Below are 18,655 nucleotides of genomic sequence, written 5' to 3'. Positions count from 1 at the left end.
CATGTTCAATTGAGCACAGAGTGGGGACACAACCAGAACCTGTGCAGTGCTGCAGGGAAAGCACACAAACCCTCTCCCAGACAGCACGCTGCAGACAGTACAGGCAACAGAGATGACCTTTCACCCACACCCAGTCCTTCTCCTCCCAGCTGTTGCCAAATCCCTGGATAGGTTTGGGAAGCCCCAGAGCCCAGCCAAGTCCAGGAACAGCCTTGTTCCGCGAGATGCCCGCTGGCAGGAATGCTGCCCCTGCAGAGCTGAGGCTCCCAGAAAACCACCACAGGATCTAATCTAGCCCAGAGTACGTCCTCAGCCATGCAGCTCTTCCCTTTTCAAGCCTAAGAGAGGGGCATGTCCCATGGCCAGCTGCTGTGCCATGCTGAGGTCGTACCTCCGGCTACCTTACATCATCCAGGGAAGGTGCAGGTGCCTCTGCAGCACCAGCTTGCTCTTGCACACCCTGACAGGCACGGTTCTGCTGCAGCGCCCAGTGCTGGCACCAACCCCCTTCTCCCCCTAAAGATCCTCATCTCCTCCCACAGGGGCCATAGCTGGGAGGAATTTCTGGGAAGAGCAGGGCAAAGCAGAGGGAGGAAGGTGAGGGAAGGACTGCTGGCACGTGCCTGCTCTTCCAAAGCGCTGCCCACTGTGTCAGCACCGCTGGTTCCCAGAGATGGGTTACTCAGGGTGCACTAAGCCCCCCCTACACCTGTGGTACTTTCAGGGGTGCCACACTGCAGCAATCTGGTCTGTGGGCCGTAGGTGCACAGGGAGGAGAGAGAGGAAGAGCAGGTGTACGAAGGGGAGACGTTTCCACCTGGAAACAACGCACACAGCAATGGATAAACACCAACAGAGAAAGATCCCAAGCGTAGGAAAGGAAAAGGAGTCTCTTTGGTATCGTTGGACACAGCTGAGTTTTACCCAAACAAAACCACCCAACGCTGTTTTGTCTTCCCATCTGCTTGTAGCAGGCCCTGGGGTGGGGGGCTGACAGGCGCCCCTAACACCGTGTCACCACCACGGCCTGTCCCAAGGGGTGCTGCGGGTTGGACAGAAGCATCCCAGGCTGGAATGGGCAGACAGGGGGTACCTGAGGCACAGGGTCGGTGCTTTAACCTCTTCATCACCTCCACACGTGGGTCAGGAACTGTCTGACGGCTGCATCCTCCTTCCCCCCCTCACAATTCACAGCTGAACGTGGAACAAAGGGCTACAGGCATCCCATGGTGGGGCCACAGCGCTCATCTGCTGCATCACCACCCACACAGCCCCAGGGGCCACACAAAGGGCTGTCTGATGCCAGCGACTGACAGCTTGATGGATGTTCACTGACCCAAGCTGGGGGCTGTATCTACACCCCCTCAACGAGCCCCCCCAGGTGTTCTACAGAGGCTCCTGGTCCTTTCCCTCCTCCTTGGGTCACGCTGTGTCAGTGTGAAGCGAGACGTTGGCGCTGTGACCCAGGGCGCAGCGTGTAGGATCTGCACAGAGTCAGGCTGAGCCCAGGAGCTCCAGCAGCGCACCCACTGCACCAAAATAGCCCTGCAGAGCAGACAGGAGTTTCTTGTAAGAGGCTGGTGACTCAGACAGGGATGAGAGTAACACACACACACACACACACACACGCAACTGCAACAGTGGGAGGAACTAACCAACTGGATCCTAACTGGCAGCGCTGCACTGGGCAGCGGAGCTGCCTGGAATCACCCACACTGCCAACAGCCTGCCAAGAGAGTTCACAAGCAAGATGACATGGGGTGTGAATGGTTCCAGTATTAGTGAGTGGAACAATACACATGGGCTTCTGTGACCCTGCACTGCAGTAACAACACCCCGGGAACCGGTGCCTCTGGAACTGGCCACGGAGCCCACACACGCCTGTTTGGTGAAGGATTTGGGTTTGGGCACAGGGCAAAGTTAATTTAAAAGGTCATTTCACCTCATGTTCCAAGAAAAGTGCTTTTAACTGTCCCTTCGACCAGTAGTCCAAGGCGTAGGCCAGCAGCCTCATGGAGATGGTGTTGATCCGGAGGAAATTGCCGACGAACACCACGCGATTGATGTTCTGTGAGGATTAAGGTGGGGGAAGAAGTAGCATTAAGGTTAAATTTCTGCTTGCAATGATAAAAACCTGAGCAAGACAAAAGGGACCCTTAGGGCACCTTTCCAACATGCCACATGCAGAGCATCAAAGGTATTTTCCCTTGAGATTTGAGGAAACCAAACCCCAAGCAGCTGAAAGCAAAGGGAAAGCCCCAGCTGCCACTGAAGCAGTGAGATCCAGAGGAACCACATCACCCTGAAGAGCCGCTGCTGGCAGTGAAGAAGCATCAACTGCAGCAGTGAGTGGGGACAGGAGCTCAGAGAGAAGAGTTCAAACGCCTTTGGAGCTTTCTGAATTCCTCATTTTAAAACTAGGACCCAAAAGAGCCGACACCAAGGCACCCAGGGGTCTGGCAGCAGCAAGAGATGGGTCAGAGGAGCATGGAGAGGTCAGAAAGGTGTGCCCAGACAGCTGGGAATGGGCCAGGGGCCATGGCAAAAGGCTAAAATCCAACTGAAATCAATGAATGAAGCGACTGCTGAGTGTCAAGCAGGGTCTGCAGGACATTAGGAACACCCACAACCCTGCCAGAAAGCAGCACCCGACAGGTCACGTTAAGACAAGTTCTTCTCCGGACTCCTCTGCGCTCCCCAGAGCCCCAGAGGTGTAACTACAGCCTCTCTGGCTCAGGCACCTGGACAGAACGGTGGGGTTTTTGCTACAAGACCCTGATGCTGGCTAGGAACACTGATCATCAGGTGCCATCTCCTCTCTCCCCCCAGGTCCAGCCTCTGACTCATCACTGAAAGAGCTGAACGGCTCTCTAACAGTAGTCTGGGGAAAAAAAAAAGTGAAAGAAACAAACAAAAAAGACATTTAGAAACCCAGAACCAACACAGTTCTGAAAAAGAAGAGACCAACCAAGTAGTGGTATTTCAGTTTTACATCAGACCTCCAGCCAAACCTTTCAACCCCAAAATGGTTCTCCTGAGCAGAGTGATGAACACCAAAGCTTTCTTCTTCTCCAAGAAGAAAATCCTCTTACCATGGCATCGGGATCAAGCCCTACCTGCTCCTTCTCTCATGGCCTGCCACGGATTCTCCTTCCATCCCCACCCTCACTGACACTCTCCCCCAACCATCCAGCCCTGCACTCTAGAGCGTGGACTCATCAGATGTGTTGTGGGTGAGGCTGTTCCTCACACCTCTTGCCTAATTTCAGCAGCAAACCACAGTCAACAGTAATCATCTGCCAGCAGCCAGAGGAGTCAGGGGGATGCTTCACCCCAGGCTTGCTCATCCCACGGGAAGAGGCTCGGAGCGGAGAGCACGTCTCTGTTCTTTCATAGCCCTGTACAATGCTGCTTGACATGAACGCAACAAGGCAGCACTGTAAAGAAGCTGAAAGCACAAAGATGCAGGAACAGCTGTGGAAGCAATGGGGCCTGGCCAGGAAAACACCACGGGAAAGGTATCCAGCCTCTGAGACCCCCTGGTGACCTTCCCTTCTTGCAGGGGTCCTGGGAGCTGTGGTTTATCACACTCCCCACCCTGACCTTCCCTTCTTGCAGGGGTCCTGGGAGCTGTGGTTTATCACACCCCCCACCCTGACCTTCCCTTCTTGCAGGGGTCCTGGGAGCTGTGGTTTATCACACCCCCCACCCTGACCTTCCCTTCTTGCAGGGGTCCTGAGAGCTGTGGTTTATCACACCCCCCACCCTGACCTTCCTTTCTTGCAGGGGTCCTGAGAGCTGTGGTTTACTGCACACCCCCACCCTTCCTCAAACCAAGGAGGAGCTGTGTAACTCTGGGCCAAGCAGAGAGCTGAACAAGATGGGCAGCACACCACTAACTCATCCACAGCGCAGCCACCCCGCTCCAGCTACACAGATGAGCAAGGAAGGACTTACTGAGGAAGCCAAAACGAGCTCACACCCATCTACACAATCCTGAGCAGAGAGAGGTACTGTGTGACAGCAGCACACAGGGGGTGCTTCAGACAGGAAGCAAGACAGAGGTTTTGCCTTAATGAATACCTCGTTAAGCGCACACATCCGCGCTATGGAGCCGATGTTGTTAGTGATGGTTATTAAAGTGGCCTTTGCAAGGTCCTCTTTGCTGACAGATTCCCGCTTCTCCTTGCTCATCATGTTTCCAAAGCTGTGAAGACACATGTTTTGGGTCCATTTGTATCAGAATTTCAGGAGAAAATGGGAGCTGCTGGTTTAACTAAGAAGTGATTCCTCTTGAAATATCTATTTCAAACTTCAGAAAGCGCTGCTATCAGTGCTTTTGATCTGCTGAAACAACAGCAGAAGGAATGGTTCCTCTCCTAAAACATGCAAATCCAGGTTTTCATGCCTGCAGAATCCCCAGTGAAAATAAACATTGGCCATTACCTGGATGCTACAGCCCAGCCTGGCAATCCAAAGCGCTCGTAGTCGCCTCCGTAAATGTCCCGCACGAGTTTGTCCACCTTGGTGCTGTCCCCGCGCGATGCCATCTCCAGGGCCTCTTCAAAGGTGGAGCATCCAGTAAGGAGGCAGCAGAGACCAAAAAAGGTTCCCCCACCAAGACTGCAAGAAAGAATCATAGAATTAGAGAGTATCCTGAGCTGGAAGGGACCCATAAAGAACATGGAGTCCAACTCCTGGCTCCACACAGGACCAGCCAAGCCAGAGCATGTGAGTGCGTGTGTCATCCAGGAGCTGCTTGAAGCAAAAGCAAAGTCACCCACCCTGGTCCTAAAGAGACAGGAAGAAAAAGGACTGTTCAGATTACTCAGCTACACAACTGAGTTAGCTCTGGCTGTCCCAGACCTTCAGGGCTTCTCTTGCCAGTGAGAGCCATCTTGGAAGAGCAGTGGTTGTTTTCCAAGTAGCTCCCAGCTGCAAGGCTGGGACTCGTCTCAGCCTCCTGTGGAGGGCACATTTCTAAATGAGAAGTTAATTTTCTTATTGTACAATCTCCACCTCCTTCCCAGCACTCAGAGAAGTCAACCTTAAAAAATATATTAGAGGGGTAAGTGGAGTATTAGAGCACAGATACTCACAACTTAGGGGGGGGAAAGAAACAGGTTCTGTTCCCTTTACCATGCACACATGCCAATAATCTGTACTGCAGGTTTTTTAAATTATTATTATTATTGCTAACTTTTGGGAAATTCAGGAAAGCTTAAAGCCACTGAGCTCTCTGGCTTTGCTGGGCAGAAAGAGCCACGTCTTCAAGCAGGGTAGCAGCAGCAGTCTAGCAACTGTCTGGGGAAGTAGTGCTGCGGCAGCATCCCTTCCACCAAGATAAGGAAACTTTCACAAGTCAAGATGCAGATCTCTACTGCAAAGCCAAGAGCTGTGAAGGGAACTGTTAGGAGTGATCTGGGTTTGCCTCAAAGTCTGGGATCTCTCTGATGGCAAATTAACCACTCAATTCCTGCAGCAAGGCGACTGGGAAAAACAAGGCGGTTTCTGAAGAGATGGGTTGTGGTAGAGAGACCAAACCAAGAAACTGAGATTCTCTCTTCCAGGAGGGATGGCTGTCAGCTGAGATAAGGGGCTGCAGTAAAAGCAGGGGCTCAGTTGCTCAACTTGCCACCTTTATTACAGCTTGTCTCCTGAAAATGCCACCGACAAGGCAGAAAGTCACCCCAGGCTCCAGAGTCACTCAGCTTACCCCCCTCATAGCACTCACCTGGTGCCTGTAACCCGTTTATAGTTTTCTTTTGAATAGACAGCCAAGATGCTGACCCCTGAGCCAATGTTCACCAAAAGGAGGGGGTAAGGGTTCTCCAAGTTGAACGGGAGCTTCTGGCATCGCTCGGCGTCCGTTGGGTTTTCAAAGTAGTAGCACTCCGAGTGGCCGTTGAACCCCACTGAATCGATGTACAGAACTCCTTTAATAAGGCAGTCGAGTTCATCTAGCTTGCAAAGCTGGAGGTCACCCATCTGGCAGGAAAAAAAACCCACAACAACAACAAATAATATTCAAGGAGTGGCTCAGGATGTCAGGTGTTTATGCTCAGGGCTAGGAAGCCGCATGTGCTGCCAGCTAAACCCAGCTATCTCTGTTACTCCCTGTGGTGCCCCAGAAGCACACATCACAGGAGGGCTCTGTCTGTCTCCACATGCACCAGGAGCCCACTGCCCTGGGCTCTGAAGCCTGCAGACATGGAAGAGCAGGGAAACAATTGGATCCACAGATGGACACCAAGAACGTGCCATCAACTTCCAAGGGCATGATTCAGGCCCTGACTCTGAGCATGAGGGAACAAACAAAAAATGAGAAGGGACTTCACTGCTGGACAAAACCAAACCAACAAAGCCAACAAGAAACCACCCAGAGAAGAGAGGAAGTTATGAAATTGTTTTCCCCTCATGTCACTGCCCTGACTGCACAAAAAGCCTCTTTATCTGGCGTGTTTTTTCAAGCCCTGGTTAACCAAGGTAGTCATCACACATGTTTTTCACCCGTGAACAAGGATCAAACTTGTAACAAAGCCACGTGGTGATGTCAAATTCCAGCTGCTAACCTCCTCTCAGTTAGCTCACTGCTAAATCTGGACCTCAGCTCACTCCACGTGCATTAGAAGTGAAACCACATTGAGCAAAGGAACAATAAACCCAACATCAAGCATGTGACAGACAGCAATGAGGAAAAAATAAACCCCTCAGGACCTAGCCCAACGTAGTCAGAGATTAATAACACAAAGGAGGTCTTGTAAGAGCACAGGCCACAGAAGTCAGCCAGTCATTTCAGTGACACAGGAAATGTTATGTGCACTTTCAGGATCCTATTCTGGAGGTGTGAACTTGGCTTCACGTGCTCATCCCTGAACCAAATTTAACTCAGGTTAGGTACACTCATACAAAGCTAAGATTTAGAGAAGTTTTAGAGTCTGCAGAGAAAGTTTCCTTAGTTTCAACCTTTAAACAACCTCCCCAAACTCTTAACTACAAGATCCTAAGCGTAGAGAAGCCAAAAATGCATACTGTGAGAAAGTCCTGCTCAAATTTGTACGCTCCACCTCCCGTGGCACATAAGGTAGAATGGAGGCTCGAGAAGTGTTTCTCGCTTCCCATCTGAATAAAAGCAGGCATGTCATGAGTAGGAAAGCGTATAAAGTGCAGATTGCCTTTACGTCCACACAGGGTAAGGTCCTTTAGCTCAAGGTGCACGTCCCGAATGCCTGTGGATCCGTAGGCGACGTTTGACGTCAGGTATTTGCGGATGCTTTTCAGGTTTTCCACCTCCTCCTCTTCCTCTTCAGCAGTGATGTCCTTCGGTTCGAAGTAGACAAGTTTGACCAAGGTCCCTCCGATATCCAAGCCAAACCAAGGGAAGACTAAAGGAAAAAGAAAGATAAAGAAATTGGGTATGATATAGTCACACTGTATCACAGAATCACAGGGGTTGGAAGTGACCTCCAGAGCTCATGGGGTCCAACCCCCTGCCAAAGCAGCTCCCCAGCTCATATTGCACAGGGCGGCGTCCAGACCGGGCTGGAATCTCTCCAGAGATGGAGACTCCACACCCCCTGGGCAGCCTGTCCCAGGGCTCTGGCACCCTCACTGGGGAAAAGTTCTTCCCCATGTTGGTGTGGAACTTCCTGTGCTCCAACTTGCAGCCATTGCCCCTTGTCCTGTCCCCACAGAGCACTGAAAAGGGGCTGCCCATTTCCCCATTCACCCCATCCTTATAAATGCTTATAAACTAAATTAATTCACCCAGCACTCCAGGGATTCTGAAATGCAGACCTGGTTGATCTATTCATTTATAAGGTGGAAAACACCCCCCCAAAAAAAAAGGGACTTAACTCCTACTTTGAGATCCCTTATGTTCAGGACCTCCCAACACTTGATACACAACACTCAGAGTAGGTGCATCACCACCAGGCAGCAGAGATACCCACTGTGGTGGTCTGGCAGTATCCATACGCCCACCAGACCCTGCTGTAGTTTTCATCCCCAGCTATTCCTTTCTATGAAGCTCTGACCCAGAGCCAGAGCCAAGGGTAATACCAGTGCTTTTACATCAAAGGGAAGCACAAACGTTAACTAATTACAACACAAAACTGAGGTAGGCAAGTAATCTAAGATGCCCCAGGGAGACAAAACCAAATGTCTAATTGGATTATTTTATTAGTGAAATTCCCCCACGGTACAAAATATGCATTAGTGTCAGCCCAGCAACATTTACAGCTGTGTTGGGTAATGAGATGAAGAGAAAACCCTGATCAGATGGAATCTGCGATTAGAGCTGAGAACTGGAACAGATTAATATTACTATTAATGAGCTAAAGGATAGGCTACAGCTAACGAGATACATGGGATCCTGGGCAAAGAGAAAAAAACATGCAGCCACATATTACAGCTGCTGGCAGTAGGATTAAATCCTTACTGCTCTTTCCCAGAGGAAAAAAGGAATGGTTTGAAAATAAGCCTGAATGCAGCACAGATGTTCCTAAAGCTCCTCTGGAAAAGAAGGAGCTCAGGTTTTAGTGAAATTCTTACACATCAGAGACTGGCCTGGTAACGTGCTACTGTTACTAATGCAAAAGGGGGTGCTTGTCTGCACAGAGCAGCATGTGACACCAAGCATCCCTCATCCCTACGCATCCCTCCCACCAAACTCATGGAAGCAGCAGCCATCCCTAGAACAGCCCAAGCAAGAGCACATTCCTTGTGTGTGTGTCCTCAGCCCCAGCAGCACAGGAGATGCACACCAAGCCCTGCAGCTAAGCAGTCAGAGCCCAATACCCAAACACCCAGAGGCAGCACTTAAGAAAGCTGAAGAGCAAAGAAAACAACCCATGGGCAGGAAGGGAAACTCACTCCCAAAGAAAACCACCTTTGAAAACCACGAGCACAGGCTTGAGGACACTCTCCCCTCAGTGGGGTAACTCGGCTGCCATACAGACTGGAGGTAAAACAGGCCCTTTCACAGCATCACAGCTCCCCAGGAGCTGCCACCACCATCAGCTACCCACGTTATTTTTAAAATCACTGAGTTATTTTTATATATTTACATCAAGGCCGCCCCCAACCATCACCAAAAGGAATGCTCCAAATCTCAATCATCTGCCATTTCAAATGGATTTACTTCACACACACACACAGGCATAAAAACAACTGTTTGTGAATGAGAAGGACATTTGACTCAGTCCAACAGAGAGAGAAAAGCAGAAGGAGCAATTCAAGGACTTTCTGCAGGACAATTTCTCACTCTGCACTCCAGAACTGTGTCACCATTGCAGGATGGAAAGTCTGCCAAATGACTGACTTGGAGAAAAGTTTAGTGTAAGGATCCTACTTCAAGAGTTGCTCATGTAAACCTCACTATAGCTACGCTGAACAGTCACTTCTCAAGGGAGGAACGCTGGCTGCCTGGGTCTCACCATGGAATGTCAGGAGAACCATTCTCAGGGGACACCAGACCAGGAGGGAAGGGGAGTCCAAGACCCCAGAGCTATTAAAGTGCTAGGAGAGGCAGGGAGGACAAACCCCTAAAAGAAAGAAAGGGCCTTGTAGAGGAGGAGCATGGCAAGAGCAGCTGTGCTGGCAAATGTGACAGAAACCGTGGCCACCCCAATGAGGAGATGGCTACTTCTGCATGGGGGCATCAGGGCAGCAAGCACCAAGCATCTGCTGGCTTCACTCACCCACTCAGCCTGACACCTTCAACCCACAAACCTGTACACAGCCTCCTGATGCCCCATCAAAGCCACCTCCAGCCCAGCATACACCCCCCCAAGCCCGCAGTCCCTGGGCAGAATAGGACACCCCCCCAAAAAAAAGTGTTTTGTGTTTCTTTGCACCAGTCCCAAATCTGTTGGGTAACTACCACAGAAAGATGCTCTGAACAAGGCTCATGCTCTGTTCTTTGAGAGAAGCAGCAAAACAAACACCCTCTGAGGTGCACAGGTGAAATTAGGGTATTGGCTGCCAAACCAGGGCCACCTACTGCTGCTCCAGTCCCTCCAGTGACTGCAACTGGTCTGCAGTGCTCTGTTTAAACACCCAGTTCATGGACAGAATCACTAACACCAGTTTCCTTGCATGCACTGGGCTTTTCAGTACTGCTTAAACTCTGCTGGAAAACTAGCAAGCTCTGCACAAGAAGAGGGGTTCAGAGGAGCCACAAAGATGCTCAGAGGGCTGGAGCAGCTCCCCTGCGAAGAGAGGCTGAGGGAGCTGGGCTTGTTCAGCCTGGAGAAGAGAAGGCTGTGGGGGGACCTCACTGCAGCCTCCCAGTCCCTGAAGGGAGCAGAGAAACAGGAGGGGAATCAGCTTTTTAAAAGGGTAGACAATGGCAGGACAAGGGGGATGGATTAAAGCTAAAGGAGGGAAGGTTTAAATTAGATATTAGGGGGAAGTTTTTTACAGAGAGAGTGGTGAGGGGCTGGAACAGGCTGCCCAGAGAGGGGGTGGATGCCCTGTCCCTGGACGTGTTCAAGGCCAGGTTGGATGGGGCCCTGGGCAGCCTTGTGTAGCTCCAGGCCTGGAGGTTGGTGTCCCTGCCTGTGGCAGGGGGGTTGGAGCTCTGTGATCCTTGGGGTCCCTTCCAACCCAGACCAGTCTATGATTCTATGATTCCCATGTTACTTGGCAAAGTCTTCTGTGGTCACTGACATCCTGGGGTCCCTCTCACAAATTTCCTGCTCCTAAAGGCACTCAGCTGCTTTGTCATCTCTGCTCTGATGAAGGGGTTGGTTCCAGAAAGCTCCCGTCCTAGTGCTGGGAAACTTCCCTTTGATTTCTGGAATATATTTGGATCTCCAGCCACGAGGGAGCCAAAAAACACTGTTGTGTGGCTGGTACTTTTGAAGGGATCCCCACCCTCACATTTAGAGACAGCAATCCTCTCCCCAACCTCGCTCTGCCAGGCTAATGCAAGGGCAGAAATGGGGAGGGAGCACAGAGCAGGGTCCTGGAGATGCTCTCATGGGGATGCAGCAGAAAAGCATCCAAAACCTAAGGCACAGTGCCCCACTGAAGCCACATCACTCAAGCCATCACAAAGGCTGCTTCACCCCAAGCTCCCAGGCTTCCACTTCGGTGCAAAAAGTGCAGCTGGCAGTATGTGTGTAGATTCACATTTTAAGGCTGGCTGTGAAGCTCACACCCCAAACTCCTGCATTCAGGGAAACAAACCTTCAAGATCTGAGGACATGAGAATCATCCACTGGGTCCATCAGTTTAGGAAGCCACAAACAAAACACAAAGCAAACCAAACCAGACAGCAGCTCTTTAGAAACACCTTTCCAACTCACTCTCAGTGCTCTCAAGAGCTTCAATTTTTTAATATCTATAAATTGACTTTTTACTCAGGTGTTGCTAGAGCTGCCACTGAACTAGCAGAGCATCAGGCATGGGGTTAAACCACACCAGTTATCAAGTGTCTGGCACACCAGAAGACATGACAGACTGACTGGGAAATGGGAATGCTGCCTGAAGAGCTGGGTGTAAGCTGCAGTCAGGGGTGAGCTCAGGGCTCACTGGTCTCCACCCAGAACTGGCCCTGCTAAACCCCAGCTGGCCCCAAAAAAGAGCATCTGGGTGCAGGGACAGAGCCTCAGACCAGAGCTGGCTTCATGCAGTCATGCAGCACCAGCTGCACAAGCCTCTGCACAGAGCAGCTGGTGTTCTCCATCTGCCAGCAGCTCAGCTATACCTCCTGTAAGTCACCAGGGATAAATTCTAAAAGATAGGCTATTAAGGTAATTAACTGAAACCAAATGATTCTTAATTATGGATCTCTTGTTATATACATCCCAGCCACAGGTTAAGAATCCAAGGAATAAGCATGCTAGCTGGAAATTAAGCCCTTCTTTACCAAACTGTGAAGGATTTTTTATGCTCTAAGACCTGCACTCAATCTGGGGCAGGGACAAAACTGCCCTTACAAAGGTGTTTGTGCAGGAAAGGGGTGCAGCACACACAAAGGAGGGGAGGAAGTTATTTCAACGACACATAGAGCTGCTTCCCCCCAGCCTTGCACTGACAGGAAGTCAGCCAGCATGGACACAGGGCAGCAACAGCACTTCTGCAGCAGAGAACTAGAAAAATCCATGCCTTCAAAGGGAGGAAAAGGAGGAAGCTCCCTTGGATGAATGCCATCACCATCTGCTACTGAGATTTCTCTCCAGACATTGCTTTTCCCCAGCATCTACAGAGCAGCTGAAAGCTATCCAAAGCTCTCTCCCCTCCAAGCCTCCACAGCATTTTTTCCAAGAGAGCTGCTCCAGAAGACAGCAGATCTAGAGTGAGAGCTGGTGCCATCCAGGAGCCCTTGGGCAGCCCAGAAGCTGTTTTTTTTTCCCCCTCAGGCAGAGAGTTCTGCTGAAATAATCACTGCAAGAGGATGCCAGCTTTAATGGCCAAGGCAGAAAATGCAAACGCTGCCTCACTTCATCACCTCCCTGCTGCTGCTTGGGAGCTCTGGGTGCTGTGAAAGAGCCTGGCATGTCTCTCCTTTCCAAGCACTCACCAGCCAAAGAATGAAGGTGAGGATGAGCAACCCACAGGCAGAGCATGGGAAGAGCATCACAGCGTGAACCTTCGGACTCTCCTCCTTCCCAGCACCTTCTGGGAAGCGTTTAGGCTCTCGCTGGGTGTTTGGAGATTCACAAGGAAGGCAGGAAATCCTCCTAAGCCAGACCTGCTCTGCGTTCAAAGCATCCTACAGCCTGCTCCTTAAAGAAACTCTGTGGTATTTTGCTAACATGATAATGGCCACAAACACCATGTAAGGGAAAAATTAAGCATTCAGAGTGAAAAGTAGCATGGGTAGGAAAAAGGTGGCTTAAGGAACCAGCAAGATTCTGGCATCACTCAGCAAACCAGGCACAGGACAAGCCTTATTTTCATTTGTTAAACCACAACAGTGGTTATAAAACATCTTTAAAGCCACTTTTTCTCCCAAGGAAAAGACATCCTTCATCTTTTGGCCTGACAAAGCACAGAGGCTTTTAAAAAGCAGCTCTATACACAGTATTTTTGCACACACACTGTACATAAGCTCTTTTGTCTTAAAAATAAACTTTCTTCTAAAGGGCAGACCTAGGGGTATGCAACAAACAACAAAAGACCAGTCTGCAAACAAAGGTAAGGGCTTACAGCAAGCACTCACAACCTCACACACAGACAAGCTTAAGGATGATACTATGTGTTCCCACAGCAAGAGCTGCCACCCCCCCACCCCCATTCATCTTCAAATCCCTTTAAGAGTTAGACTGTAAGCTCCTTGGGGCAAGAAAAATATAATGCCTTTATTTATTATGTAAATTACTTGATAAAACTGGACACTATATAAATAAAACCCAACTCTCCAGACTTATTTTTGAAAGCTGCAGAAGTGTCAAGATGAAAGAGGAGATATAATTACAGATCTCCACGGTGGATTTTCTTCCTACCACAAGCCTCTCAAGTTGTATTTCAGACTAATCCTTAAGTTATGAGCCAATTATACCAGAAACTAAAAAGATTAGCCTTTGGAAGAGCAGAGACTGATGATTTAGTTGAGGGTATGACAGCATCTCTGTGCTTACTCCAAAATATTCAGGGTTACATTTTAATTGTGTTATACCAGCTGTAACTCACTAGAGACACTAAGCCTACATATCCTCCCCCATCTCTAAAAACAGAGGAGTTCACATTTCATATGCAATTCCAAAATGTGGAAAGGTATTTTAAAATCAAAGCTTAAATTGGGAACTGCAAAGGAGCTGCCAAACCAGCCTGTTTGTACCTCTACTTGGGCCCTGCCTGTATTGAGAATTTAAAGCAATGTGTACATTGTGTCTCTGTGTGACTCTGAGAGAAGATACAAAAACTTCAAATAATAAAAAAAACCAAACCAAACAAACCAACCACACATGCAGACATTTCTAGAGACAATTTGCAGGACTTTCTTCTTGCTGTTTTGTCTAGGCTTTCTTTTGGAATTCAAGAGTACCCTGCAACACAAACACACTTTATGCAACTTATTTCCCTTCCCCTTTTGTGACAGTAAAACATTACAGAAGATGCCTGGCAAAAGCACCAAAAAGAAGGTGATTTTATTTTTTCCAGGGAACTAAGCAGCAGGCTGCAGAAAGGAGAAGCAGAAGCACACTTTGCTACCCAGGGAAATAACCTAACCTCATCTCTGGGACAGAAACCAGGTTTTGGGGCAGGAGCAGAAGAGCAGTGCAGCAGCACAGGAGAGCTGGGAGAGAGGGAGGGAAGGGGAACAGTGGGCAAAGCTGATGAACTGAATCGCCGACCTATTTCTTCCGTCATAAAGAAGACTCATTACAAAAACTATTCCCCTGCTCATTAAGATTTGGTCGTCATCTGGTTTATGCCTGGCATTTAACCCTACCCACAGCAAGCCATCTGGCATCCCACAGTTACCTTAACCATCAGTGTGAATACCCTCTTTACTCATCTGGGGTATTTCCAGTCCAGTTGGTAAGCACAGATTTCACCAACAGTACCAACAATTCATTACCAGGAAGGGATTCTGCTGTATTGCCTCCAGAGCCAATAAAGCCTTTGCTGTATTATCATTTCTGCCTGTAAAAATAATTCCATCCAGCTCCCCCCTTCACTCCCCACCACCATAATACTCCAAAGCAGCTCAGAGCTTCATCAGATCTCTGCTTCTCAGTGTTTTCAGGGCCATGTCTCCCTCCTTTCAGACAGCCACGGTGTCCTTGACTTCTCCCCCTTTTTTACCAGGGGCACACTGAGAATCACACCAAGAAACAGTTAACAGCCTGAGATGCACGACAGCACGCAGCCTGAAGTCAGCTGTACTGTCACAGGTTAGGTTATTTCAGATCTATCCAGTCTCATTTCCCTCCATCTCAAGGCCTTCCCCGGGTCTCTGCAGTGAAACAACCCTGGCTGCCACAGAGAGACAGCGCGGGAGGGAGAAGAAAGATGACGAGCTCGCAGGGCAGCCTGCTGAAATCCTTTCATTCCTGGGGAAGCGGGGCTCATCTGCCAGGGCATCTGCCAGCACAGGCAGGAAGACAAGCCTCAAGGTCACCGAGCTTGTTTGCCACATACCAGGAGCAGACAAGTGGGAGCTAAAGGAGGCCAGTTTGGATCAGAGGCCCACGAAGCGGTTTGCTGACGGTTCGCCTGGCGTGGAACCTTCCCTTAGGCAGGATCGAGTGCTTTGCCTTCAAAATGTAATTGGTTTTGACACCCAACGTTGTCCCTCTTCAGGGAATACTCTACTGGCTCAAGCACAGCTCTCTTCCAGTTATCAGCAAAACCATTTAGGAAAGATAGGCCTACGTTGGAACCCCAAACCACACTGCGCTGACCTTCCAGACCAGATCCAAACCCTGCCTTGGAAGCTGCCAGAACTCCTGTTTTCCTAACAGTATCCCACACCAGTCTCCACGCTGAATTTACAGCAGCAAAACAGGACCTCAGTGCCCAACTTGAAACGAAATTTTCCACATAAGATGCAGAAACTGCCCTTGAGCAAGGCAGGGAAGTGTAATCACCTAACCTACGGCTCCATCGAAGTCCACCCTAATTTTCCTATCAGAGATCTCCTTCACTTCCCTAGAGCTGGCTGCAACCTATTAACTAGCATGTCTCTAGCCAACAACCCCACGGCTCACACTGGTGGGTTTGGCTGCGATTTCCTCCAAGCAACAGCCACAGAAGTGGACTTTCACACACAACGTTGGGTTTGCTGCACCCAGATCGCATGGGCGCTCACCGCTGCGACCACCATTCACCCCAATGCTGAATTCCTCTTTCACTCTACACATCTTGGGCACGTGGAAAACCCCCTCCCAGGTATTCCTTCCCCGTTCAACATTAACTTGCCGGTCATTCCCTGGTGCAGGAATCCAGCACGATCGGGAAGCAGCAGGAAGGGAGAGGTGAGGGGAACGCAGGTTAGCACAGGCACGCTGACTCTCCAGCATGGCTGTGCTGCCTGAAATCAGCGTAAGGCAAGCAGCACCCACTTCAGCAAATACCTCTGCAAGTCTTTTGAGATGCAATTCCTATTTTTCACACTAAGGGCAAAAGAGCAGCTTTTAAAAATGTTTTATTTTCCAGCAACTAAAAGAAAAAAAGGGAGAGGGAAAGCTATTTGAAGCATTAAATCTACTAGGTAACAATAATGGCTCAGCATTGCCAGCCAAGCCTTGTTATGAGATGCAAGACAATTCTGATTCCTGTTTCCAGCTTGGACTCATTTGCTGATGTCCTTTTAATTGCTACACAGGTAACAGGAAACTACATTGATGCTATTTCGTTTTCTGGGTATGACAATTTCAGCCCGAGAGGAAGGAGGCCAGGTCAGGTAAAGGAATAAGCTCTTAGTTCCACTTCAAACATGGCTGAAAGAAGTCAGCAGCCACAGCCACCTGAAACGGCAGCTCCTGCTGCTGCCAAAATGAAGGCTGCCATCCATTTTGCACCTACTCACTCCATGGACCGTTTCCAACACAGCTTTTAGAAACGTGGTTCAAGGGAACCGGTTTTTTTCTTTACAAAGCCTGGTTCAGTCTGTGCCCAGCCCCTGCCAAACCTGTGGGGCTCTCCCCTCCCCACATTTACACCTTTCCCTTCGCTCTCCGTTGCTTTTCTCCCACCAGTGAGCAGTCCTGCCACGCAGCCCTCACCCCCTCAGTCTGTCCTTCCATCTCCTCTTCCTCCACGCTCTGCGTCCCCATCACCGACCCTCCCTTTCCCCCTCCAGCCCAAGGGCCCCACTCCAGCACCTCAGCGCTGCCGCCGCAGCCCCAAGCTCTGCCCCCTACCCCACCAGGCCAGGCATCACCTGCCTCCCACCATCTTCCAGCGCTCCTGCAGCTCAGCCTGTGACCCCCCCCATCTCCCAGCGCTCCTGCAGCTCAGCCTGTGACCCCCCCACCCCCATCTCCCAGCGCTCCTGCAGCTCAGCCTGTGGCCCCCCCCCATCTCCCAGCGCTCCTGCAGCTCAGCCTGTGACACCCCCCCCTCCCCATCTCCCAGCGCTCCTGCAGCTCAGCATGTGCCCCCACCCCCCCCATCTCCCAGCGCTCCTACAGCTCAGCCTGTGCCCCCCCTCCCCCCCAACCTGCTCAGACAGCGCCCGCATCCCACCCTGCTGCCCCCAAACCGACCGTGCCGTTCCGGTCCCCATACATTACCCTCCTCCCCCCCCCCCAATTTAAGAGCCCCCAGCCCCACCCCACCCTCCTGCCTCAGCCCCCCCAGACCCACCCACCCCTCCCCGCCACAAGCCCCGCCCCTTCTCCCCCAGCCACCCTCTGAACCCCTCCCACGGCCCCGCCCCTCCGGCCAAGCCGCGGCCCCGCCGCAGACCCGACCCCACCGCTCCCCTCACACCCCCCCCACCCCACCCCACCTCCCCTCCCCGCACTCACGCGGGCGGTTCTTGCGGACCGAGTCCCGGCGCTGGCGGCTGACGGAGCCGCCCCGTTCGCGGGGCTGCGGCCCCGCCGCGCTGTCAACGCTCGCCGCGCCGCTGCTCCGGCGCCGCTGCTGGGGTCCGGCGTCCGCCCCGCCGCGTCGCCGCGGTTTCTCCTCCGCGCTGCCGCCATTGCGCAGCGGCTCCATCCGCAGCGCGGCCCGGCCCCATGGGCCGCCCGCCCCGCCGCGCTCTCCGCCGCCGCCGCCACAAGCCGCAGCCACCGGTTCCACCGCGCCTGCGCCAAACGGCCCCCCGCGCGGCGCGCGCCCCCGGCCCCGAGGGGGGCGGGACAGGCCGGGAGGTGAGCCCCAATCCGCGCTCGCCGCCGCACGGAGCGACGGGTGGTTTGGCCAATAGGAGGCAGGGATTGGATGGCAGCGGGGCGCTGGGCCCTACCCCCGCGTTCGACCGCGGATAGTGACAAGCGCGGCGACCCAATCGGACGCGCCGGCTCGTTATGGGGCGGGGATTGAGGCGCCTGCGGGGGCGGGTCGATATGCGGCAGCGCCGGCCTATGGCGTTCCTTTGGAGAGAGATTGACGCGACAGTTGCCCAATGGTGTGAAGCAGCTGCCCTGGCGGGGCGGGAGGAGGCAGGCTGATTGACAGGCAGGGTAACCATGACAACGAAGAAGGGGGTCGAAGGGAAGGCCGCAGTAGGCCCGGTCGGGCTGATGCTGCGCGACCGAGGGCTGGTTTGCGTACGATTTGCGTGTGTAGACAGGCCTTCCCCTCACGGCAAGGCAGTTCCAGACCCACCATACCGGGGCTGTGCCTTGTGGCCGTTCAGGCCTGGGGCCTCGACCTCCCCCTTCCCTACCTCCAAGGCAGGCAGGCAGGCAGACAGGCCTCGGTTGGGCGAGGCAAGGTTTCCCTCCGTAGGGAAACACAGGCAGATGCCTCATCCAGGCAGACTGCAGAAGGAAGCCCGGTTCCCCTCCACCAGGCCTCGCAGATCAAGCTGGATCCAAGCTCCCTCTTCCAGTGGGGACAGGTGAAAACACGCAGGTTCTCCACAGATCTTGCAAGATCAGTACAAATGGGCAGCCCCAACAGAATGTGGGTCATGATAGAAATTTAGGAGGTGAGAGAAAGAAACAAGGGGCAGGGATTCAGGAAACGGTTAGACCCAATCAATCCTCAGCTCTCAGTCACAGTGTGATTTCCATCCAGGCAGCGG

At 51.8% G+C, this 18,655-nt stretch overlaps 1 protein-coding gene across 1 annotated transcript; it reads right to left on the bottom strand.

The window, feature by feature from the left end:
* Positions 1–812: 812 nt before the first annotated feature.
* Positions 813–17,666, bottom strand: PANK2 (pantothenate kinase 2). The gene is made up of 7 exons (XM_084264019.1): positions 17,430–17,666; positions 7,033–7,385; positions 5,735–5,988; positions 4,447–4,623; positions 4,084–4,207; positions 1,943–2,068; positions 813–1,545 (listed from the first exon to the last, which is right to left on the bottom strand). The coding sequence occupies exons 1-7, from the start codon at positions 17,620–17,622 to the stop codon at positions 1,495–1,497; spliced, it is 1,278 nt and encodes a 425-aa protein (XP_084120145.1). The 5' UTR covers positions 17,623–17,666; the 3' UTR covers positions 813–1,494.
* Between the last annotated feature and the right edge of the window lie 989 nt (positions 17,667–18,655).

Source organism: Gallinula chloropus (assembly GCF_964237585.1).
Source record: "Gallinula chloropus genome assembly, chromosome: 4".
NCBI classification, from domain to species: domain Eukaryota; kingdom Metazoa; phylum Chordata; class Aves; order Gruiformes; family Rallidae; genus Gallinula; species Gallinula chloropus.
Note: the sequence above shows the minus strand (reverse complement) of the source record. Positions and strands in the feature narration are given on the sequence as shown.